Here is a 27,190-nt window from a genome sequence, read left to right as displayed (position 1 = left end):
CATACTGTCATCTCCTGCTATTCTTGAGGCTTGGATCCAGGACCCACTTGGATACAAAAATCTGAGGAAGCTCAAGTTCTAATGTAAATTAGCATAGTATTTGCATATAACCCATGTACATCTTCACATAAAATTTAAATAATGTCTAGATACTTTATAATACCTAATACAATATAAATGATAAGTAAACCTGTTATAGTATATATTTTTGTTAATTGGTGTTTTCTTTTTTACTCTTTTTTTCCCCAAAATATTTTTGATCTGTGGTTGGCTGAATCAGTGGATGGGGAACCCATGGATGCAGAGAGCAGATAGTGTCTATGTGTGTGTGTGTATTGAGATTTACTTTGTGACCTAATGGATTATCAGTTAAACTCCCTAAGCATATATTTTTTTGTTTTAATATTTAAAAGCATGAGATAATTCTTGATTTTACATGCTAAAATATTTTATTGTCTTTTTTAATAATAAATGATAAGAATATTTTATGGACTTTTGGCTCATAGACTCTGAGGGGGGGTGGTGAAAACAGTGGCTGTGGTTATGGTATAGTGGAACTAATTTTGTTCAACAGTGCTGCCTGTTCAAAAGAGTTTTGGTCAATGATTTTAGGTGTTGCATAATGAGTGCTCTGACTTGAGATCACTTAAACTAAAAAGCATGTTGCATTTTACTAGAGACATCTTGTGAATTCTGACTTTGAGTAGACAATAATCTAAATTGAGTTAGTAGACTCAATTAGATGAAAGTTGTCCAACTTTTATCTTTACAACTAAATTTAAAAGGTGTATCAACTATTTCTTTTTAAAAATCTTCTCGTTTTTACTTTTTTAAATTAATACTGGTTTTGATTGACAATAATGATATGAATTTATGGAGCACAGTGTGATATTTTGATGTATCTATAAAATGTGACATATTTAAATCAAGCTATTTAACATATCTATCACTTACCTATCATTTCTATGGTGAGACATTTGAAGTTTACTTTCTTGGTTATTTTGAAATGTATAATACGTCATTATTGACTCTAGTCACCTTGCTATACAGTAGATCTCAAAACTTATTTTCCTATCTATCTGAAACTTTGCACTCTTTGATCAAAAATTCCTCTTTCCCCCTCTCATCCCTCACTTGTCACCCCTCACCCCTCCTCTCTCCAGCCTCATTCTACTCTCTACTACTATGAGTTCAACTCTGTTAGTCTCTGCAGAAGTGAGATCACACAGTGTTTGTCTTTCTATGCCTGTCTTATTTTGGTTAACATAATATCCTTCAGATCTATTCATGTCACTCCAAATAACAGGATTTCCTCCCTTTGTAATACTCAATAGTACTCCATTGTATATACGTGTATTTACCACATTTTCTTTATCTACCTATCTGTTGATGGACACTGAGGATTTTTCCATATCGTGGCTATTGCGAACAGTGCTGCGGTGTGCATAGGAGTACAGCTGCCCCTTTGACATATCTGTTTAATTTCCTTTGGAATATATACCCGGCACTGAAATTACTGGGTCATATGGTAGTTCTATTTTTAGTTTTTTGAGGAACCTCCATACTGCTTTCCATGTCTTCACTAATTTATATTCCTACCAACAATTTGCTGTATGAGTTCCCTTTTTCTTCCCATCCTCTTTAACACTTATCCTTCATCTTTTTTATAAAGCCATTCTAACAGATGTGAGGAAATATCTCATTGTGGTTTAAATTGGCAGTTCCTTGTTGGCCATTCGTATATCTTCTCTTGAGAGGAGAATCTATCCAGGTTATTTGCCCCTTAAAAATTTTTTTTTTATTAAGTCATTTGTACATAGATCATGAATAAATTTATGCCATTATGGGATAATGTGTTGATTATCTGTACAAATTGGAGTGCTTACATCCTACTAATTAACATAGCCATCACCTCATTTACCCAATTACGGTGTTGAGACATTTGTGTTTTACATCTGATAGATCCAACTTGTACTTGCAATATGCTCCATAGGTCTGGTTCCCCTATTAAACCTCCCTCTGTCGACCCACCCCTTAACTCCCCCTCCCCTTTCCTCCTTCATCCTAGACTATAGTTGTGATTCATCTTTCATATGAAAGTGTGAGTGATTATAAATTGGTTTCACAGTAGTGCTGAGTACATTGGATATATTTTTTCCATTCCTGAAAATACTTTACTAAGAAGAATATGTTCCAGCTCCATCCGTGTAAACATAAAAGAGGTAAAGTCTCCATTGTTTTTAATGCTGCATAGTATTCCATGGTATACATATACCATAATTTATTAATCCATTCATGTGCCAATGGGCACTTGGGCTTCTTCCATGACTTGGCAATTATGAATTGAGCTGCAATGAACAATCTGGTGCAAATATCTTTGTTGTCAAATGATTTTTGGTCTTTTGGATATACACCTAGAAGAGGAATTGCAGGATCAAATGGCAGGTCTACATTTAGATCCTGAGTGTTCTCTAAACTTCTTTCCAAAGGGAACGTACTAGCTTGCATTCCCACCAGCAGTGCAGAAGTGTTCCCTTTTCTATTTATTTTTTAAGACGAGTCAGGTGCAGCAGTGAGAAGGGAGGGGGAAGAGTAGAACAAGGAGTTCAGTCCATAACTGACTTGTGAACAGTCAAGTGAGGTAACTCACTACCAAAGGACCAGCCTTTCTGCCCATTTAAAAAAAAAAACACAACTTATTTTTATTTTAATTTAAAGACAGGATCTAACTCTGTGGCCCAGTGGCATTATGACAGATCTCTGCAGCCTCAAACTCCTGGGCTTAAATGATCCTTCCGTCTCACCTCTTGAGTAGCTGGGACTCCAGGCATACACCATCATGCTCAGCTAATTTTTCTATTTTCTGTAGAGTAGGATCTCACTATGTTGCTCAGGCTGGGCTTTACCCATTTATAATCTGGTTATTTGCTTTCTTGCTATTGACTTGTTTGAATTACTTACATATTTTGGATATTAATTCATTATCAGATGTAGGGCTTGCAGATATTTCTTTTTGTATTTCCTATTCATAAGTTTTCTTAACTTCTCTTGTTGCTAATGTTTATATAGTTGAGATGGGTTATATCACACGAAACAGTCAAGGCATAAGATTGTGTTTCTAATGTTATCCATGTGGCATGTTTAGTTGTTAGACAATCCTATGAAAAACTGTGATAAAATAGGGTTTCAAGAAGTAAAAGAAAAAAAATACATGATGCCATGGTGAATTCTAGGGAATTATCCCTTTTAAAGAGGGTTTTGATAAAATGTTAGTATAAAAAAGGGAAAAAAGAAAAGTATCAGGTGTAAGTTAATCATAACACCTTTCTTTCCCAAACTTTATGAATTCTCTGCATTTTCTGATACTGATAATCTGGACGTTTTCAGATTTAGCATGGAGGTTAAAAAGTTGAGATTTTCCTAGTAAAATTATATTTATTTCTGAAGTATAATTTCTTTCTTTGATTATAATACAGGAAACGTGGTTCATAAGGGATCTTGATTTTGCTGCTGACTAGCTGTATGACTTTGGGAAAATAATGTCATTTTACTGGATCTGTTTCTTCATTTGTAAAATATGGTGTTAAATTCTAAAACTCTTATAAGTGGATTAGTAGAGTATATTTCAGATTGTATAAAAACACTAGTCACTTGAGGATCACCACCTACTGTAATGTGAAAGTAGATTTCTCATGTAGGTGTGTGATCAGTAATGTTATTCATACCAAGGGAATCATTCCGAGCTTTTTGATTCATGATTTTATTAATCTGATAGTGACTTTTCAATACATCTTCTGTATTAGAAATTAAATTACTGCCACAAAGATGGGAATCATTAAGATGAGGGAAACAAACATACTTAGAATTGCTTCTCTTCTATTGAAAGCTTGATTTTTTTCTTTTAGGATACCTCCATGTTCTGTAATTTCATTGGGCTAAGGGATTTATGTTTGATCTTCTTCCAGAGTGAGGACATTAATACCTCATAGCTATATTCTCTATTTAATCAGTATTTAAAAGTAGTTGTCTATTTTCTGCTTTAAAAATGCTTCTTGATTTAAAGTCTTAGATCAGTCCCATGCATGATGAACCTATGCAAATGATTTAAGCTTCCCCAGTGAGCTGCTTTTCCTTTTTGGAAACCCAGTCATTTATGTGTCTTTCTCCTCCATCAAGTTTTAGATTACAGTCTCCTTGAGAAAGAAGCTTAGCCTTTCATAGCACCAGAGCAGAACTCTGTTAGTCTCTAGTTTATGAATGTTTTTGCTATTGAGCATTTTGGATTAAAATTATTGGATAGAATAGAATAATCCTGTTTCTAGAATATCTAACTGAGGGTTTCTGTGATTAACTCAAAGACACCAGTTTTATTAAACTCTAGGCTTTGTTTCTGAAGTCATTTTCTCTTGATTTACTCATAAGCTGATTGTTCACCTTGTATTTTCTCTTGTATAATACCTTGGTATCACAGGGAAATGCCTTTCACATTGTAGACTAGATAGATCGACAGGTATGTGTACACATGTATACAGGTGTGTGTAACAGAAAAATTGTGCATAGAAAACATGAGAATTTGAAGTATGTGTCATGTTTAAAACTCCGCTGATTCTCACATAGCTGTCTAGTTATGTGTACTTAGTTTTGGGTCTATTATAGTTAACAATTTTTAAGGAAGTGTGTGTTCTTCTTTCCTTTTATGTTTTTAGCTTTATTCTAAAAATATGTTTTTAGAATAAAAATTTTTGCTAAGGACTTAAATTATCAAGGATAAATAATAGCTATTGAAATGGGCCAACTTACAGCTAGACAGAAATGTTATTAGGGCACTGAGGTATATCTTAACATTTGGGAACAATTTGATACCGTCAATATTTGAGAATCATCAAAACTGACCATACAACCCAATAATCATAAAGCCTAAGGGTCAAAATTCATATGAAATGGGAAGACTCTAAAAAGAGTAGCTATAATAATTATGAAAAAAAAAGCCTGAATTGGTACAGGAAAGGGGCTGAGTCATTTTATTACTATAATTAGAAGTTGTGAGGCATAAATTTTGTTCTTTCAACACCAGAACTGTCGTTTACAGGCAGGGCATGTCTCTTCAGTTTTAAAGAGTTAACTCTTTATAGTATGTACTACTACAAGTAGTTGCTTATGTAATAAATATAAACATAGATGATGCTGTCAGAGTGTTTCCAAATGACAATTACAGTCACCTGAAGTGAAGACAATGCTTGACAGAATTTAAGTTTGTGGTTCCATAATTTATTATGCAGTTGAATAAATGCAATTGGTATCATGTATTAATTTGAGTTACAGAATAATTGAGGGAACTTTTGAGGGAGGGCTTAAATTTGTATAAAAGTGTTATCAGAGATACTAGAATTTTAGGGGATTTTTTAATAATAGCATTTCTTCTCAAATATAATATGACAACTTGAAAGGAGTTAAATCATATTAATTCAACTCATTTTCCAGTTATGAGTTGTTGCTCATTATCAGTTGGTGGGTGTGGGAACACATTAATAAAGTTTGGGTAATTTAGTTTTCAGTTTAAATTCTCAACTGGCATTTGGCCGAAAACTCCCAACTGAAGACGTGAACATCCAGTGTCATTTTGTGATTTGGCTGCTGTCTGCTTGACATTGGAAAGCACCATCAAGAAAATCCAATGAAGTGACTAAGGAAATCAGTGGTAAGAGTTTTCACTTAAATTACAATGTGTGTGAGTGTACGTGTGTGTGTGTACTTGTACGCATGTGCCTATGTAAAGCCTACCAATTTATTATATTTGAATTAAAATTTCAGAGCTTTTAAAATCTCAGACATAATGTCAAATGTTTGAATTGTATTATTTTAATAAAATGCAAAGAATAGTTTATACATAAGCAAGAGATATTATATATTTAAGAATGATAAGAAAATAGTGTAAGTGTCTGAAGAATCTGTTATGCAATTCGACTCCAGCTTAATCAAAAAAGTTTTTGAAGCTCTATTTCAGTTAATTATCTTTTTAAAAAGCATATAAATATTGTTTGAGTAAAGTTTAACTTTTAAAAAAAACAGTAAACTGAATTTATCAATTCAATTTCATAGGTGCTTTTTACTTAAATCATCATAATTTTGTAGTAGTCTAATATAGTTTATTTTTTTTACCTCCATTGTAAAACAATATGGGTGAAGGAAAAAAGTAAAATACCATACAATAAAATCCATTTAGTTTAACATTAGACCTTTAAAACTGTATAATTTCTACTTTACTTCTGTGGAAAATAGTAAATTTGCAAGATGAAATGTTTATATTGTATACCCAAAACAAAGCAGTGTAACTGTTCGTAAGGCACAATATGAAAATTTGGTGATAAAATCATCTCTCCTCTGCCTCATACATGTTTGCACTGAGAAAATAATTTCTAAATTTGGCTACATTTTTATGTGACCTTAAACTTACATTTTTCTCCTGAATGTATTTTGGTTTAATATACTTCCCTTTTTGGACATCCGTGTCCTACCAGATTCATGATTAGTTTTGTTAACTTTGGAGAGTGGAGATACTAGCTTATAAATTTTGAAATCAAAAATTTATTTGATAAGTTTATTAAAGCTTATGCAAGTATCTCCACAACAGAGTAGCTTTGTGATAACAAGATAATGGCTGGTGCAGATTAGCATATTAGTAATAAAGCATGATTCTGTTGACCATTGTCAAACTTATGATTTTTGAGATTGGCATAGTTTGAGTATTTTCTTGACTAGAGATGTCAAAATGATGTTAATTGCATCTGGCCATCTTCTTAGCTGTTTTCTAGAGCTTAATAACAAACACATCAGGAATAGCCCTTGTGACAAGTGTCAGGCCTGGCATCTGTCATCATGTAAGCATGCGGATGTTGACAGTGAACTACGTACATGCGATGGCTGCGTCTATCTCCAGTATCTTGTCTCCTGATTCAGATTTGTATAGACTACTGGGTGCCATCCCATCCATTTAGCTAGGAGCCGAGGATAAAACGATGAGATTAAAAATAGAGAGGCATTCCTAATCACTCTTGAATTTACGTATCCCTAATCACTCTTGAATTACAGTATAGACAGTAATGACAGTGTACATACAATCACACAGACAAACATGAATTGCAATTAGAACCAATACTATGAAAAAGTGTAAGCTGCCATGAAAGTAGAAGCAGTATGATTGTGTGTAAATAAAGCACAGAACCTGTGCATTTATTTCTTAGAGTGAATTGATAACTTGTTCTTTGAACTTTTAAAGTTAATTCTATTAAAGGAACATCTGCTAAGCAGGGATTAGATCGACTAAATTCTAACCATGAAGCAATACATTTTTTATGCTGCTATTCTGTTTTTTATATTTCTTAAGAATTTATAAGAAAACTGCTTGTCAAAGCTTTATTCTTAAGTGAGAATTTCACTTTTGGGAGACAGTTCTTATAGGATCCTTTTACATTTCAGGAATCAGTGCTATTAAGGATGACCCTGATTTCTTCAAAAATGTTCAGACATTTTTAATGGTAATAGAATTTTTTTAATCACCTTCATCTCTCTTTATAGAAAACACATAAAAGTGTATACATATATGTATTTTGCATACATGTATACATATATGTATTCTAAAGTATACACATTTATTACGTTTTGGAAAATAAAATGGTAGAGCATTTGGATGCTATGTATTTACACTTTTCTATAAGACACAGAAAATCTTGTCTCAGGGAAAAGGGGTAGTGATATTTGAAAAAATAATGAAATTATGTTTTATTAGCATTTTTGTAAACTTTCATTGAAGACTAGCTTTTCTTTACTCAGCTGATAGAAAAGACAAATTGAATCACAACAATATAGCATGAAACGAAAATAAAAAGTCTTACTTTTATAATAGAAATTATCTTTCCCTAATTTGCTACTGAAAAATGTAAACCATTTAAAATATTAAATAAGTATGAATCTTTTCTAAATGGGAAAGTCCAAAATTCTATAATGTTTAATTTAGCCTCTACAGTGATTTCTAAATTTAGTTTTTCCTGGGTATACGCAAAAGAAAGTCACCAGCCTGACTTTCAGTGTTTGGATTTGAAGGTCTAACAAAGTTCTAGGCATTTCCACCTGTCATTGTTGGGAGAAAGATATCCTTATCATATATCCCAGAAGGAGTATCTTGAGGAAATATTCCTTAGTAGGTGGGTAATATGCCTTGGAATGTCGGGACATACAGTTTTCTTGGACAGCTCCTTTTAGTCCTGTGCACTTGATCTTGCTTCGTCCATGATGTCAGGTGGAATATTGGGTATTTAACCACACACTGTATTTAAAACACATAATTATATAAATATTGAAAGTGAAAGATGATACATAGCATTTCTTTTATAAAAATTAATTTAAAATGCCTTGTTTCTAAAATGAACAAGGATCTACCAATAGGGGTCAATTTTTAAGTATTTAACTTTTTAGTATAGCAAATAATACTGTCTGGGTGTGAATATTGTATGTAGTGCGTTGACTTGTGTTTTGAATTATGGGGCTACACTGCCTGAAGAAATGAGTTGGAATTAACAATTGTGTAGAATTAGTTGTGGAAAGGAAAAAAAAATGTTTTCAGTTCAATATAAGTAACAACCTTTTAAATGTAGAAAATAAAATGGGGTGCCTTCCTGATACATTCTTAAGAATTTATGATAGAAATAATAAAGAAAAAATACTTGCTGATGTAAATCACAAGGATTTATTTGAAGGAAATTTTTGTCACATTTCTAAATATAAATCTATTGATAATGATAAGTACATAAATTTTATGTGAAATAGATATTACTGAAAATATTAAGCTACTATTTACAGTTGGATTTCTGCTAAATACATTTGAGAGATACATGTAGAATAACAAATCCCCTTTATCCATTGTGTAAATTCTTATTAACAACATGCAACGTGTCAGTTACAGCACTAGGCACTGGGGGCATCATCAGGAATAATACCCATGTGATCCTATCGGCCTGGCAGGGAACACAGCCATTAAAATTTAATTCCAAATAAGTATAGTGGCTTGCGACATTATCAAAACTAAGCTGTTCTTTCTGAAGGATACTTTGAGAATTGATCTGTAGAATGTTAATAATTTAATCAGTTCACTTTCTTCATGAAAGGAGACTATTCAGTTTTATTGAACTTAGAAATTTCAGTTTTACTGAAATTAAAAAAATTAGAAATTCTTTGAAAATGGATCTTAGAAACTAGCAGAGACTTAAACAGTCTTATTACTTGTATAGCTTATTTAAAATGAGAAACTGCTATGGAAAGATTTTCAAGTTTCTGAGGTATCAAATATGAGCATAACACATAGTGCCTTTCTTGTGTATTATCCAAGTCATTTAAGAAAATTATATGAAACAGTTTTACATTTTTCAATTTGTAGTAAAGAAAGAAGTTGGGCTCTCTAGTCCTACTGGTAGGGCTTGCGTATTAAATATGATACTTACAAGCATTGCAATCTTAAGAAAGTTACATAACTCTACTTTTAATTCAGTTTCCATATAGGTAAAATGGGATAATAAGAGTATATACCTTATAAAATAGTAAATTATTCGATGCATATAAAATGCCTAAAACAGTATCTGGCATATAGAAAGGGCTCCATATGGTGTTGTAGTTACCAACAATAACAATACTCATAATTTCCTCATCTCGAAAATATCCTGATTCATAAAATTGTACCAACTGAAATAATTTCAGAATGGTGCTTAAATACATACATATAGATATGTATTAGGCACTACAAAGAGCTAGTATCATTATCACTGCTAAGCAAAATGTCAGTGAAATACCTAAGTGTTAGGACTTTTTTAGCTAGATAGCAGTCACTCAAAGACCTGGAGATACAGTCCGGAGAGATTTTATAACCTAATGCGTTTTTTTGCAATACAGAAATATTTCTTTCATTGTAAAGTTCTAAATGAGAAAAAGTAATTTGAATACCAGAAGTATGGTTCCCCATGACCACAGTCATTTCTAATGTAATCCGTCAACCAATGTCTGTTGAAAACCTACTAGCTGCCTAGCGCTTGCTAGTAATGATGTCATGGTAGCCTAAAATGATTATATTTTCATTCTGCTTAGGCCCTAGGAAGACCAGAGCCATGTACGGAATACTTAAGAGTTTAAAGCCTCAAATCAGAGATCTAGTTCCTTCTCTGCCACTAACACACAGAGGCATCTTAGGACCTCCATCTCCTCATTGTATGTCTATCATACACATGTGTCATAGACACACTTAAGTAGCCATCCAAGTTACTTCTCCAAATTGAAATGAAAAGTTAGGAGTTTAGTTGTAATTTTTTTTTAATTTCCAAATTTACTGAGTAAAGAATTCTGTTCTGAAAAATATTTTGCACGATGCTTTCGGATGGAAATACATTATTGATATTTGCATCACTATTTTTAGGGCTTCTCAAATATTCCCACATTATTCGTCTAATGTTTCCTCACAGCATCACTTCTTGACCTTTAGGCTAAGGTTAAGTGTAGTGTTTCTTAACTTCACAAGGAAAATGTAAAATTCCTTTAATGTGCCTAATTCTTAGACTGATCTTCTTGTTATGTTAATTAAAATTCTTTTTCTAATAGTTACTTTTTTCAACAGCTACTAAATTATTTTTTTTCTATCTTTGGACTAACTTTTAATAAACAAGTTTTAAATAATTACAGCATTTATTACATTTGCAACACAATCGTGCATTTCTGGTTCTTCAGGTAGTGTCATGAGTTCTCAGAATAAATTAATAAATTATTTTGACTGTAGGATTTTAAGGGAAAGGAACTAAAATAAGCATGATAATACATAGATACATCTCACATATGTATATGTGCACACGTGTGTGTATACACACTTGTGTGTTTTACCAATGTTGTCACTGGACACTTAAACAGCATTCACTACTCTACTCCTAAAGAGGAGGGGAGTAGTTGGGACCTACTATATTATCCAGCTATGTAGTAGTGTTATGGAGAGAAGTGAAAACTGGGTGAAAAAATTACATATATACATATATACACTATATATATACACACATACATATATATACACTATCAAAAGCTAGTTGGTATGCCTGTTGAACTGGTAGATGGTAATATAGCCAATTAGAATAATTTTCAGAGAAAAAAAATCAAAGACTTAAAATAGATGCCTTTAATAAAAGGTTTAAGAGAAGATTTATGAATGTGAGCTTCTACATTTTAGATGTTAATATACATGCAAGAGCATTGAATGCAAAACTTTTTGGAAAAAATACTGTCAAATAATATTAAGTATAATAAACATTAACATCATATGAAGGAAGACTGAAGTTTATAAGAAAATACAGTTAGCGTAAAGAAAAATATTTTCTTCTTGGGAGGCTTTTCTTATTCTGGCATGTTGGGGCAAAAAATCTTAACACTTCCTTACGCCATTGGCCACAGTGAGCAAATCCAACAAAACTAACCTCTCTAATTGCTGTGAAAATAAGATGGCAAGTAGCCGATCTCATGGTATGCTGGAGAGTACGTTGTATAAGGTGGGAGATAAGTGATTACCACTGTTGTGTGGCAGAGGTGCGGGTGGTGGTGGGCACATCAGCAGCATAAGGAAGTCTGTTACAAAGAGATTTCTACCAAGTATTTTTCCTTCAGAAATTCATTTCAGTTTTTAAGAGGAGCATATAAATTCATTTATTTCTGTGAACATTTAACCTATACCTGTCATTTACTTAAATCCTGAGTATCGACTAAGTATAAAATACTGTGCTATTTTACACTTAGCACAGTAAGGCTGTAACAACTTACCATCCTAACTCTTACTTGAGACTCATTAGTCTTTTCTAGAGAAGGGAATGTCATTTGGTTAAAGGAGGAATCATTTGAATCAAGGGGTAATTTTTTGAGAGAGCAGCTCCAAGTGACGTATATCAGTCAGATCAGAGGACAGCATTATTTTATTGAGATATGAAAGCGGTAGAAAAATAGCAAAATAAAATAACTTACTTTGAACTGGTTCAAGATACTGTACAAACAGTTATAGGATACAAAAGGAAGATATACTTTTGTTTTAAGAGTACAAATTATTTTATTTTTCTGAAATTTTGTTTACTAAAGTATTATTGGACTAAAATTTACTTTTTTCTCTACAGATACATATTTATCATACACAGTAACAGTATGTGCAAGTCCAATTTAATTTAAAAATGGACCTTTTAAAGTGTGAGCAAATCTCTGACAGAGCCAGGGCAGTCATCTTTTGCATCCTTGCTGAATTTTGATTTGGGAATGTTTGTTATGTAGTAAGGTAGTAGTAGGTAATTCCATTTTTACTTACACCGAATATACATGTATTTGGCTTAAGAGATGATGTTCTAGAGGCCTGAATTTTTATTAAACAATTGTAGAATATTTCAAATATACATAAAAGAAGAGAAACTAGTGCCTAGATTTAACAATTAGCAAGATTTTGCTGCTTTTGTTTCATCTACTTTCTCTTTTTCCCCCCACCTATTTTTAAAGCAGATTCCAGACAAATCTTTTCACTCCTACATTCTTCAGCAGGCATCTCTTTAAAAGACGGCCTTTTTTCTTATGTAACCAAAATATCTTTATCACATCCAACAAAATTAACAATTATTACCTTATTATCGCTATATTCAGTTTCCCTGATTTTGATTGAAAAATGTCAACTCACATGTGGGTTGTTCATTCAGATTCCAAATAAGATCCATATAGCATTTGGTTATTAGGACTCCTCTATAATTAAATGACTTTTCTTTCCCACCACCAGTCTATCTATCTATGTTTTCCTCCCTCTCTGTCTCTACAAAAAAAAAAAAAAAAAGAGTCTCACTGTACCACCCTTGGTAGAGTGCCATGGCGTCACATGGCTCACAGCAACCTCTAACTCTTGGGCTTACATGATTCTCTTGCCTCAGCCTCCCGAGTAGCTGGTACTACAGGTGCCCGCCACAACTCCCGGCTATTTTTTTTTTTGTTGTTGTTGTTGTTGTTTGGCCGGGGCTGGGTTTGAACCCGCCACCCTCGGCATATGGGGCCGGCGCCCTACTCACTGAGCCACAGGCGCCGCCCCTCCCTCTCTCTCTTACTGAAGAAACTTAATGAAAAAACTGGGTAAATTTTCCTGTAGACTATCCCCCATTCTGGATTTTTCTGATGGCTTTTCCCTGTCAACATGTTCCTCTAGGCTCTAAATTTCCGATGAATTGGAAATTATCTTAAAAAGCTTAATTATATCCAGGTTCAACTTTGTTTTTGTTGTTGTGGGTGGAGAGCAATACTTCTGGGACTATTCCTTAATAATGCAACACATCAGCAACCATATAATGCCTGTTCCTCACACTCCTATGGATGCTAAAATTGGGCAGTGGCAGCCCAATCTCTCTACTGAGAGTTTTCCATCACCCTTTCTCGTGGTTTCATTCATTGCAGACTTTTCTCTGAATCAATTCTATCATTAGTGTTTTAATCAACCACTCCTTCTACATTTATTAATGGCCATTCTCCTAAAAGAAGATATTTCCCTCATAAATTAATGGCTTTTTGATTTACCTTAAACAGTCTATCCTGGAAAGAAGCCTGACGTTTTAAATATGGTCTCTTAAATATCTCGTTTAATATCCAAAGGTAACTGGTGATACAAAGACCACAAAGTACCTTGAGTACCCATTTTATATCTGATTTTAAGGACTTTTATAGAATAAATATGTTTCTTATTTGATTTTTGTGAACATTGTCAGTATTGGGATAACTTTATATAGTCATTATATATATGGTGTTGGTCCTATAACAATTGGAGACCCTTTTCCAGTTTTACTTGGTCAAATATGCTACTTTGTGATGAATTGTGGGTGATAAGTAAGAGCTTCAAGGTACAGGATCTTCATTAAGACAGCAAGCTGAACACTATCACCTAAATAGGACAGTAGAAGTGGCAATAAATTTAAATTTAGGAATTTATTTTTATGTAATAATGTTAATGAACAAAACACAAAGAAGAAATAAAACCAAAGTATTTTATTTTTAGATGACATTATTGATTGCCTAGAAAATCTTGAGGCAATCAGCTTATTTGTTAAACTATTGCCAGATACACTGTATCTGAAAAATATATTGTAAAAAGACCCCGCTCAGAATTGTAACAGACAAAAATACGATATTTAGCAATAAATTTAAGGGAGATGTAGACTTCTAAGAAAAAAAACATTAACATGTAGTGTGTTTGAAAAAAATTTAAGTTTCAAATAAATGGAGATAAATGGTTTCTGAAATAAGAATATTGGCAAATTATTTAACTAAAAGTAGTTCATATATTTTTAAGTTTATTACCCTCAAAATTCCTGGTGATTTATTTTACTTTATAGTGATTCTATGAAGGCAAGTCTCGCCCTAAGTGACAGGTTTTTAAAGCAACAGCGCCTAAAGCAGTGATGATGATTCAGTAATAGAGGAGCAACCTTATCACCAGAAGGGACTTTTCTGCCACTTGGAGATTTAACTGTAAATTTTCCTTGAGGCCTTGACTTGATGGTGAGTGAGAGTCTGCATGTGTGGCCTTCTTCCTATGACTTACGTAAACTCCTGTGACTGACTTGTTACCTCAGTCTCTCTCCTGCTTGCATGCCACCCTGGTTTCTGCAAGTGAAACCAGACACTTTATTAGTTTCTAAAATTTAGTGTTTTATGAATTCAGAAATTCTGAGTACGTGATAGGTCAGCAGATTCTTAGTCTTTGTGCAGAACGTACTGTCTACGCTTGTTCCCTCTTTCCATTCACATTTTTCTTGATTAATATACTGTACAAGTATTTGCCTTCAGAATTCTGAAAAATAATTTTTTTCCATTTTGTAAATCATTGATTATTGGAGCATCAAAGAAACTAAATTAGTCACATCTACAATACCTGCAACAATTAAATATGGTATATGATCAAATATTTTTTCCTAAGAACAGGGCTACTTAAACAGTATTTGTTCATAAGGGTATTGATAGGTATTCAGTGATATAACTGAAAAACTGACTAGATATAAAATGTTCTCATCCTTATCTTACACAATTACAAGTATTATTAGTAAAAGGAAAAGGAAGTGTATCTTTACATCTTACATTTGAAGCGTTAGTAGAACTTACCAAGAAGACATACTTGAGTATTGAAACATTTCATCAGACTAAAATATGAGGATAATAGAAAATTGTGGATCTACGCACAAAAAATTTGTACCTTCAAAGTAATGATAGCTGTAAGGTATGTATTATATAATATTTAAATTTAGATATCAAGATTATGTTATAGATGAAAAATGAACATGACAGATTAAGAATATGAAAATATGAATAATAAGGAAAAATATTTGCATCTGCACTCATCACAAAATTACAAATTAAAATAACTCTGTATTTCATTATATTAAAGGGTATAAATTTTTAAAAAAGAAATCTAATATTGGCAAGATAAGCAGTGCTAACAAAACCTTTTGAGCAGTAATGTGGGACTAGGAGGTCTGATGATTAGGTTCATGAGCTCATCCTAGCAAAAAAATGCTACATCCCTCCTTGCTGAAAATCAGTATGGTCATCTTTGAAGTACTCCCCTCGGGAAGCTGTGCACTGATGCCAGCACCTAGTCTAACCTTCAAAACAATTTTGGAACTCTTTTTCTGGAATGGCCATTAGAGTTGTCATCATATTACCATGATATCCTGAATGTCATCAAATGTCTTCCTTTCAGTATTTTCTTTATCTTCAGGTAAAGAAAAAGTCATTGGAGGATGAGCTGGTGGTGCATTGTTGTGATAAGAGCCACAAGTTGTTGGCCAAAATTTTCAATTAAGATTTTCCCATTCCTCTGTCAGTGTTTTCTTGGTCTGCTATGTTTCTCAATCTGATGCACAATTCAACAGTTTTTTATGATGTTTTTGTCCCCGCTGCATGTTACTGACTGCCTTGGCCTCTCTTCATCATTGATACTTTATCTCCCCTCAGAAAAATGTTTAATCCATTTGTATATGCTGTTTTATTCGTGGCATTTTCCCCATAAACTTGGACTAACATCTCCCTGATTGCACTTTCATTCTTGTCAAGTTCAACAAGAAATTTACAAATGTTTATCATTCTAATTCAACCTCTGACATTCTGACACACAAGGTTAATGAATGCCATTTAGCAAGACACTACCACATGTTGACAGGAGCACAACTGTGAGACACTCATATACCAAGGTTATGAAACTTTACCATGTTGTTTGTACAGTGCTGTCAGTGTAAGTGCATGGTGGCAAGTTCATGACCTCATATATCCTAAGAATCACAGTAATGTTCAGAAGTTTCATAAGAACTTATTAGGAAATATTGTGCTAATTATAAATCATATATATATATAAATTCCCAATTTAGTGACTAATTATAGAATAGTAATATGAAATAGTTAAATGATTATTTTTGAAGACTCTAGAACAGCACTGTCCAAGAGAACTTTCTGGGTTGATGGAAATTATTTGCACTGTCTACTAAGGTTGCCATTAGCCACATGTGACTGCTGCATGACTTGAAATATGGCTAGTGCAACTGAGGAACTGATTTTTAGATTTTTATTTAATGTTACTTAAATATATACATGGGGCTAGTAGACACAGTATTGGACAATGTAGTTCTAGAAATAGGGAGAAATTGTTTGTTATTAAGTGAAAATAAAATAGTAAATTTATGTGCATGATTACAAATGTGTAAATACCTAGGAGTAATATGAAAAATGATACTTACAATTAAAATATTTGTGTTTGGATAGAAGGAACGAGATGATTTTTTTAATGCTAAATTTTTAAAAGGTCAGGTGACAACACTGCACTTCAGCACTATGCTGTTGGGTATGGTAGCCACTAGCCTGATTTGGCATTTTTAATTTAAATTAAGTAAAATTAAAAACTCAGTATCTCAGGTTGTACTAGCTGCATTTCAAATACATAATAGCCACATATGGGTCAGATTTACTGGCTGCGATGGTATGGATCCAAACATTTTTTGCCGTTGCAGAAAGTTCTCTTACATGGTACTGTAGAAGTAAGTGGTAAAATGAATATACTGGAACAAGTCATTGATGATTTATTAGCCAATAGGTTCTGAGGGCACAAGTGAATTAAAACTGGAAATTGGATTCAATAAAAAGTGCGAAGGGAGAGTATTGTGAGGTCCTACACTTGTAACCTAGATCAGTGCTGCTTAAAGTGTGGGCTGAAAACTGGCACTGGTTTGTGAACCAATCCATGACTAACTGCTTACTACTCAATTTCTGTACTAGAAACCCTTAAAGCAGTGTATTAGTTCTGTGTCATCCAAGCATATCACCTGTCTCGTCTGGTTGAAGAGTAGACCAGTCTTGTGAATGAAGCTGCCTGGAGAGTTTTCTGTAGTGTGAGCTGAGTACAGCGCTGAGCACAGCCCAGGAGCAGAGGGGAAATGAACAATCCTTTACTGCAGATAGTATGAGAAACAGTCACTGGTCAAGATGCAAGAGAGGAAATAGATGGCTCAGGACAGTTTGTAAGGGACTTACAATGAGTTGTTAGTATGGTTAATATACTTGCAGGTGAAATTAAAAATTTCACACTAAACTTCTGAGTATAGTAGACTTAGATTTCATCCCTCCTGCCGTCAGAAATGAGGCAATGTGTCCATTATTCACAATATGAATACTTCAAAGTATTTCTAGTCGTTTCCGCTATCCTGGAGCTTGTTTCCTCTTTTCACACTCCTTGGCCTGGGAAATTCTCTCAGGAGCATAATCTTTCCATTTCAGTAAAATAGGCCTTTGTGCCTCTTAAGTTCTTTTTGACATATTATTGCATTTAGTTCTTTGTAACTATTTTCATTCCTTACACCCAAAGTTAATTCAAAGGCTTGCAAGGTGTCAGAAGTAGGAAAACTTTTAAATTAAGTGAGCTTTTGCATACACTTACATTCTTTAGCCTAAAATATCTTCCTTTTTTCACATTTATGCCAGATTCCCTGAGACAAGGTATTACATTAAATTATTTGTGAAATAGGGAAAGCTTTTTACTGCTAATAATCAAAGCTTAATCTGTCAGTTAAAGCATCATTTTAGTGATACAGGATAAACATGAATCCTCAATTTACAACCTGTTTGTTTTCTTACTGTGGTTTTTTGATTGTACAGTAAATGAGAGCCCATATCCTAGAATGAAATGTACCACACATGTGGTCTAGTTTGCTTTGAGGACTAATTCCACGTTCAGTATTTGAGATCAAATGGAATCAAATACTTTATAAATAGTTGTCTCAATTTAATTCTAGTGGCCCCATGCATTGGATTTTTTAAAAAATACACATCCAGTCCTTTATTAGTACCGTTAATCTGATATTGACTTCAGTGTTCTTTCTCTCAAATTTCTTATTTGTCAATTGGAAAGAGTTAGAAAAGGAAAGTCTGTTAAAGGAAGTACGTATCTGTTTTAATGATAGTCTACACATTAAAGGAAAATAAATAATATTTAAGATTCCTTTTTAAATACTGTGTTTTAAAAAATCAAACAAAATTGATATATTTACTTAAAATATTTAAGAAAATCATATAGGTAGAATGCTATCTTCTGATTTCAGTTTAGTATTATGGTAATTATTTACTTAGGCAAAATGATAGATGTAGACAACCATTTTATCCACTAGCTTATATTGATTATTCTATAAAATATGAAAAACAATTAATGGTAATGTATTAGAAGACATGTTACTTTTCATCTTCATTATTAATTTTATACTTGCTATTTAGCAATATATTTTAAAGTATACTATGTGGTTTCCTGATCTGAAGCGTTTCATTATTTTTCAGGACTTTGGATTATAATAATGTATTGATGGCATTTTCTCATAAATATTTTAATATACTGACTGCATTTTTTGAACATTCTTAAGTTATTTAATGTTATTAAATGTTGTTAATATTATTTTATATAACACATTTTCAAACTCCTTAGAACCTTTTTAGGCTTCTAATGGTTTCATTTTATACAAATTTCAACCTTGAGAATATTTACTAATGAATTAATATTCTTCCTATTTATTTATCACATTTTTAAGTGCTTACTATGTGCCCAGAACCTATTAATATTTAAGTCACTATGAATAATCAGTGTGTTAAAAAACAAAAACATGGCTAAAATTATTTTCCTCATAGAGGTTTATATTTTAATAGACTGATTTATACATGATTCTGTGGCATTTACCACAACTCAAAGGGCTACCTCGCTATTAGTTATTATGAAATGCCCATGTCATTATTTTGAAAATACGAAAAGAGGACAAAGATTTTGCTAGCTCTCTTTAACTCAATTGCTTTTCATTGAGTTTCGCTGTATTCATTAATTTTTTAATGGAATTTACAGCTTTGATCATTTGGCAACTAGAATTTTTGCATATTTTTCTCAACTTCCCACCTTCCCAGTGGTAGAGTAGAACTAGTCACTTAAGATTTTGAGTTTGAAGAGTAACATTTGAAGCATGCAGTATTTAGGCATGATATTTTTTTTGAAATAAGATAATATGATTTTTAAAATACTCATGTTTTTATCTGATTTCTTTTTTTCAGAACCTCATTAAGTAATATGGAAAGATAAACTTGATTCAAATGGTATGATCTTAGTATAATCATTTACTTTCCTTTCCTCCTTCAGGAAAACCTTAAACTTCCACCACAAGAAGATTATAAAGAGGTCCCTCCTGCACCAAGAAAGATCTGCAGATCTTTTTCAGTGTTCTTGGAGGTATGGGGTCTGAGAACTTGATCAGTTTGTGTCACCACCTTGTTCTCTAAAGGTAAGCACTGTGTAGTAAGTGCACATTCATGGGCCCAGGCTCCTAACCTACGACTGGTTTTGGAATGCTCCATTGAGAGTTTGAGACCACCAGACAGAATATGGCCCAGGCAGCCACTTGTGAGCAGGGCATCACACACACCCATCAAGAAGTGGTTTTTATTGTTTAGGAGTAAAGCATGTCTGAGGAATGTTTAGATGTTTCTGTTTTATTTTCGTTTTTTTAAAAATACCAAATATGGTCAAATTTTTTTTCCAGTTTAGTTTACATCAATCCGTCAATAACTTTTGGGTTTAATCTCCCACCGAGAACTCTTCTTACGTATCTTGAGATTTGTATTCAATAATTTTGAAACAATGACAGTATTTAGGCAGTCTGGTGGCATAAGAGCTTAAATCAATATAACCAGCTTTGAAGAACTACTTCTCATGATCTTTTTGAAGCTGTGCTTTTTCTTGCGGGAAAGTCTCTCAAATAATTTTGTAATTTTTAGTAAGTTTCAGAAGGTATGGAAGCAAAGATTTAAAAGATACACTTATATGATCGTGAAATTTCTTATGTCAGATCCGAATTGGAAAATGATTACTTAAAATGAGTGTTTCCAATTTTACAACTTTTTCATGTCTTCAGGAAATGAAGAATAAATATGTTGATTCCAGTAGAGAAGCTTATGGAGGATAAATAATGTCTCTTATTTTACTTCCAAACTCGTAACAGCAGAAAACCTTATTGTTTACTTGTATAGTTTATTTGCACTTCTCAAAATGACCAATCTTGAAATGTCATTTTTGATATCATTCATTAATATGGAAAAGAACAGAGGCATACTGATTTTGAAAATATAATTAATATTAAAAATAGTGCAGTATTAGATAAGAAAAACTGGCTCCTATTAGAAGACGAGACGTGTACCAAAACATGACAATCAGAACTTAAAGTGCTGATAAGGAAACTGAATTGTTCTATTTCATTTTATTCATTTTTTCTTAAAGCTTTAAAGCGATCTTGGAAACTTTAATTCTCTATAATACCTCTGATACATGATAATTTTTTTTTGCCCTACCTCTGATAATTTTTTTTGCCTTTTCAAAGCCGTTGTTCTTCCTATGTTTTTATAATAAAAGATACTAAGGAGAAAATAATCCTATGATGAGAAAAAAAATACAACAAATCTTTTGAAAAACTGTGAGAACCAATTTACTCTTTTGTATGTAAATTGATGAGTTATAACTGCAAGTAACTTTGAAATACTTAAATCTTCAAAAAAGATACAATAATAGGTTATATTAGAGAAGAAATATGGATTATTGAGCATTTACAAATAAACTCTATGCATATAATTTTCTGAATTCTTATTTGTGAGAACATGTTAAATATCTTAGCTTTTATAACAGCATAGGGATAGAATAGACACATGTGTTAACTCTTTTGGCAATTTGAGAAAAAACTTTAAACTAAGTGACAGTGAGACCCCGACTCGTGAAAAAAATGGAAAAACCCAGCCGGGCGCCTCAGCGAGCGTCTGCATTCCCAGCGGCTTCCGGAGGCTGAGGCAGCGGGGTGCCCGCAGCCCGAGTCTGAGGTTGTGGTGAGCTACCACGCCCACTGCACTCTGCTCAGGGCATAGGGTGGGACCCTGTCTCAACAACAACAACAAAAAGACATTATAAGGTTGATATGAAGATAACTGGACAGGTTATTATTTCTTACCCAACCAAAAGTTTATCATAACTGAAAATTTTAATCTAAAAAGTGTCCCCAGCCTGTATCTTTTTAAAAACAAAATTTATCTTCTGGTAGTACATGTTTTAGAAACATACTTCGGAAAAAGAAAAGTTTATATCACTATGCTAGAACTAGTGTTCTAATTTAGTATATAAATAGAGTGGAAACCGAGATTTTACCTTCTGTGTCTAGAGTATCAAAAATAATATCTTGTCCCCAAAGTTCTTATTAACAACTATACCAACTCAATTCATGTTAGACAACAAAATAAACTGTGGTTATATGATTTTGGTATATGTAGGAGTGAAAACCCAACATAGTTGTATTAAAGAATTCTTCCATTGAAGCTAGGATCTTGGAGAGAATTTTATTTTATATATACATGCACACATATACATATTAGTATTTATTTTCTTTTTAAAATTATGTAAGAGTGATTTGTCAAAGATCAGGTTTCTGATTTGTCTTTAACTAGTATGTGTATATTCTGTGTTTTGTTTTTGTTTTTATTGCTCATTGCCAGTCCATGCTAATCCTTACTAGAAATTTACTTTCCTTAATATGAGCATGCTTTCTACCTACTCCGATAACTGGAGGGAGAAAAGAGTTTACCAATATAGATTTTTTTAGAGCTGAGACAACAAGGAAACTCTATCCTCAACCTCTCCTTGTAGGCATCTAAACTAGCACTATCAAGTTAAAAAAAAAACAATTTAACCACAAATTCAACTATGTATGTAATTTTAAATTTTCTAATAGTCACATTAAGAAACTAAAAAGAAACAGCCAATATTAGTTGTAATTTTATTTAACCGAGTATGTCCAAAATATTTTAACATAAAATATAAAATTTATGAGCATAAACATTTATGAGACATGTTACTTTTTTCATCCTAAGCATTCTAGTGTGTATTTTACACTCAGCATATTTTGTATTGGACTAGCCACAGTTCAAGTGCTCAATAGTTACATATGGCTAGAAGCTACTGTATTCCACAGTACAAATCTACTAGACTAAGATTGGTATTTCCATTTTATCTTCAATCCATGCCAAAGTCCATTGGATAATCCTGTGAGCTTCTCTGGTTTAGTTTCCAAGTTGAGCAGAAGAGAAAAACAAACAAAGCAGCATACCTAGTTTAATTCAAATGTATAGTATAATTATATCTCATGCTATATTTGGGACATACTTATTTAAAAAAAATTGTTAATCTGAAATCAAATTTAACTTTATTTTATCTGGCAACCTGATTCTGGTTTAACTTGAGAAGACATAATCAAGCTACCTACAAACTTGTAGGATTAGAAAACAGAAAATCTATGAAAGATTTTGATAACCCTCTAAAAATCATCATGTAAACAAGGAACTAAGCATACCTCATTTCTTCCTAATTATGTAGGATTTTTAAGACAGAAGGGGGTTTGTGTGGCAGGAACTCAATATTTAAACATTTGAAATCTAATTTATTACATTAAGCTATAAAGTTTATGAAGTTTTATGAATTATAATTAGTTACTTGAGTTTATGAAATATAAATTACCTAACAGCACATTCCTAGTACCACATCATAAGAAAACCAGTTCACCTTTGGTGGTAATCTCTGCAGTTTTCAGAGTCTTGGCCATTTCAAGGTGTTTCCCTAGCACTGGTTTCCACTGAAGTTGTCATATAACTCTCACGTTGTCAAGCATTCATGCAAAATATTAAGTTGCTGAATGCCAGGATAAGGCTTACTTTACAGGTATTTAAAATGTACTTGTAATTCTTTGTTCTGGTGTTGACAGTTGGGTCCTGACCCAGTTAACAATCCAGTCAGATCTTTCATTTCTCCTAAGGGCGTTTTTGACAGAGGAACAGCTTGCCATTTTTATTCTTTAACATTTTTAGAGTATTAATTTTAGTACATTTTGAAGCATACAACAACCTCCTTAGTAGTGTAGATCTACTCCCATTATGCTTTATAGAAGAGACCATTCATGTTCTCCAAGGACAGTAATTAAACCAGCTCTCCACTCCCTCTCAGGGGAACACTTACATTTATGAAGGAAATGAGTCTAGGTGACAGGTCTGCATCATTACGAGCCAGGCAGGTAGATACCAACTGCCAGTGTGGTGTGGCAGTGTAGCAGTTCAGAGCTTAAGCTATGGAGCATTCCAAATCCATTCACACTTAGGAGAATGTACTCAAGGGTGTGGGCATGTTTATAATTACTGCGTTTCCTTCAGAGAACAAGAATTACAGGTAAGGTTTTTTTTGTTTTTGTTTTTTTAAGAGATCCAATAATTACTTTTAAATAAGAAATTGAGGATTTAAAAGATTGCCCTTCCACCAGTCAGTCACATATAAGGTCTCAAATATAGCTTTCATTATATAATATGAAATTTCTCATTCTAAGAAACTGAAGCTGGTGGTGGTGGTGAGGTTGGATGAAGATAACTTATTGTCATTTGAAAGCTGTGAATGTCACACATTTTCATGTCTAGAAATATCCTAGGTTTATGTAAGAATCCTATTTTGCCTCACTCCTAATGTCTTAGGTATGAATTATTTTGTCAAATTAACACCTACTTCTATATATAAGTGAGGTGTTCAATCTTTCCTAACCAGTGTTTTTAACAGCAATGAGTAAATTAATGAGTTGTGTTTGGGTTTTCACTTTTATTCTCAAGACTGTCTCCCTTTTGTTTAAAGGCTTATTTCTGAAGCCACAATTTAAAGCTACAAAAGACCTTAAATATAGTATAGTACTCTTTTTTACTCAAAGATTCTTAGATGAGCTTCAGAGGGCTAGTGAATCTCCTGAAGTTATAATTATATTTTGTATGTATGTGTTTTTGCTGGGGAGAATGCCTATAATTTTTATCATATTCTCAAAGGATTTTGCAACAAAAACTTTGATCAACAACCACTGATTTAGTCTAATGTGATCATTTTACTGATTAAGAAACCAAGGTTCAAATTTAAGTAACTCACCTTTGTTGATTGGACATTTAATATTTGTGAAAATTGAAATTTATTGCTTAAAAACATCATAATTATTTTTAGAAGCAAAGAGCTTTTAATGTCAATTAGTTTAACTTGCTAATACCAAACTACAGGGGAGCAGTTAGTTTGCTAATAGTTTTTCCTATTCTATTACAATTTATGTAATAGTTATGTTTTTTCTTTTCTTCCTTTGGACATTATCACTGAAGGTGACTATCACTCATGTTCTTCTGCCTTTATTAAAAGGTGACCAGATTCTGCTTTTATCCAGGCATAACAGGAATGCCGTTTGATAGGCTACATGTGCTATTTCCCGTGAGAACTAACTGGACTCTACTAGTTATTGCACAAAAATGGCCCTCTAATAAAGTAAGAGACTATGATGAATTCCAAGGATGGATTGAAAAATCAATTATCTATCATAATTTAAATCCTTTATTCTCTTTTCAAATTCTTCCTTTATAAATAGCAACTAAGACTCAAGAAAATAGGTGAATAATGTTATTTTTGTTTGTTATAGAGTATTAAAAAGTAGTTAATTGCCTTGGTGAACCAAACACTTGACTGTATTGGAACTCTTTCTTGTTTTGAACCCTATTTAAAGCAATTCCGTAGTAGATTCTGCACTTCAGCTGGTTTTTCAGTGATCAGGATATTTTATGGTGTTTTTGATTGTAAGATGCTTTTAATGTCACAGTAGTACTTTAGAGAAGGTGAGTTTTATATTAATTAGCGAAACTATCTCTTTCTCAAAATAAAGGAAATTTTTCTTTTTCTGGTACTAGCCAGCAAAGTTTGCCTAATTTAAGATTTACTGGATTTACGCCATTAGTTGAATGTTAGGAGGAAAAAAAAAAACAGTTATTTTCTGAAAGGAATAGAAATAAGACGACTTAGAAGACTGCCTATATTTTTTATTTAAATTGTGCTCAAAGATTCTAAAATGTATGGTATTATATAGAAAAGCTCATTATAGAAAATGGTATTGACTTCCGAAGCAGTTTATGTAATAGCTAACGTTTTTTCCTTTTCTTCCTTTGGACATTCTCACTGAAGGTGACTATCACTCTTGCTCTTCTGCCTTTATAAAAGGTGACCAGATTTTGCTTTTATCCAGGCATAACAGGAATGCCATTTGATAGGCCACATGTGCTATTTCCCGTGGGAAATGCTAACCAAAAGTTATATTTTTATTTTTTACTCATCAAATTATTTTTCATTTAATTTAGAAAATCTTATTAGGAACATTTTTAAATAGTTGTAAATAGATCTTTTAAAGTTAAGATAGACAAATATGAAATGTTATTATGCCTTTTATTGAAAGAAATTGAAACAATTAATTGATCTACTCATTTAATTCAGTGATGGAGCCTTGGTTTTCATGATAGTAAAAGTAATTCAACCGTATATTGACAAAATTAATGTATGATTAATTTTATTTTAGAATTCTGTTATCATAGCTTACTGTCTAAAATAGAACTTTCAGATAAATTTAAGAATCATTAAAAGTGACTTATTCCTTTGCCTGTAAAATGTATGCATAGTTTGTATCTTTCTGTTGTCTCAACAGCTTTGAAATCTTACTTCCTTAAGTTCACAAATCAAAAACTTCACCTTGTTTCATCACTTTTGCTAGAGTACTTAGACTTTGGAACTTTGCCACAAGTAACTGCCTTGTCCTTGTATAGGAAATAAATAAGTGTATTGAACCAGTCATCAAATATATAGGTAACTGTGAGAATGGAGTGGTAAACAGAATACATATTTCCTTCACTTCCAGAACCTAGAGTCTGCTAAAGATGAGTGAGTGATGGAGGGGAAACAGAGGGGATCACTAACCCAATCTGGGATCAGAGAAGAAAACTACAATCCATTTCAGATTGCAGAAATGAAATTTAACTGAGCCTGAGGCATATGAGAGGTTAGTAAAACACAATGGGAAGGTAGGATAATTTTCTGAGGTGAGAGCACAGCAGACGTAAAAGCCCGGGAGGAAGAAAGAAAGGTGCGTTTAAGACAGGAGACTTAAAGAGAGGGAAAGACGAGACTGCACAGCGAAATGTCTTGCAGTTCAATATTAGATATTTGGCTTTGGAGCTTTAGCTTAAAAGCAGTGGGGAGGTCATGAGATTTATAGTATTTCTAAAACTTTTTATTAAAGCCTCATACATAACTATAACATTGAGCATAAATCAAGTATGTAGCTCCAAAGCTCTGAATTTTCACAAACTGAACACAACTACGTAACCTCACACAGACAAAGAAACAGAACATTAACAGCATCCCAAAAGTTACCCTTCATCTCTTCTTTTAGACTACCCAGAAATGAGACTCTTACCTGACTTCTGACTATGTTTCCTATGTGGTACTGTATATAAATAGGAGCATAAGGTATATGAGGTTCTAACAGGTTCACAAAGTTGTCCTAGAAAAAGTGCTACATACCTTAGTACCAAATATCACTGTGGTCACCTTCGAAGTCCTCCCCTTGGGAAGCTCTGCCCTGATGCCAGTGCCTAGTCCACCCTTTAAAGTACTTTTTCCAGGATGTGTTCGTGAACTTAATTATCAGACCTCATATTGACAGCTCTGATGGCTCTTCCA

General features: G+C 32.9%; 1 protein-coding gene across 14 annotated transcripts in view; it reads left to right on the top strand.

Annotated features, from left to right (window-relative positions):
• ZEB1 (zinc finger E-box binding homeobox 1) overlaps nt 1-27,190 on the top strand; it is a 206,474-nt gene that overhangs the window by 47,876 nt on the left and 131,408 nt on the right. Inside the window, exons 1-3 of one of the 14 annotated variants that reach the window (XM_053572701.1) lie at nt 5,197-5,698; nt 19,733-19,874; nt 26,367-26,507. The exons of 9 other annotated variants lie outside the window; for them this stretch is intronic. In XM_053572701.1, the coding sequence (XP_053428676.1) occupies nt 26,501-26,507 (7 nt within the window). In that variant the 5' untranslated portion in view covers nt 5,197-5,698; nt 19,733-19,874; nt 26,367-26,500. Of the gene's footprint in view, nt 1-5,196; nt 5,699-7,493; nt 7,536-19,732; nt 19,875-24,857; nt 24,956-26,366; nt 26,508-27,190 lie in introns of those variants that run through there. 4 more of the 14 variants (XM_053572703.1, XM_053572702.1, XM_053572705.1 and 1 more) reach the window with 4 other exon arrangements.

Source organism: Nycticebus coucang, chromosome 20 (genome assembly GCF_027406575.1).
Source record: "Nycticebus coucang isolate mNycCou1 chromosome 20, mNycCou1.pri, whole genome shotgun sequence".
In the NCBI taxonomy this organism is placed as follows: domain Eukaryota; kingdom Metazoa; phylum Chordata; class Mammalia; order Primates; family Lorisidae; genus Nycticebus; species Nycticebus coucang.
This window is presented reverse-complemented; position numbering and strand designations above follow the sequence as displayed.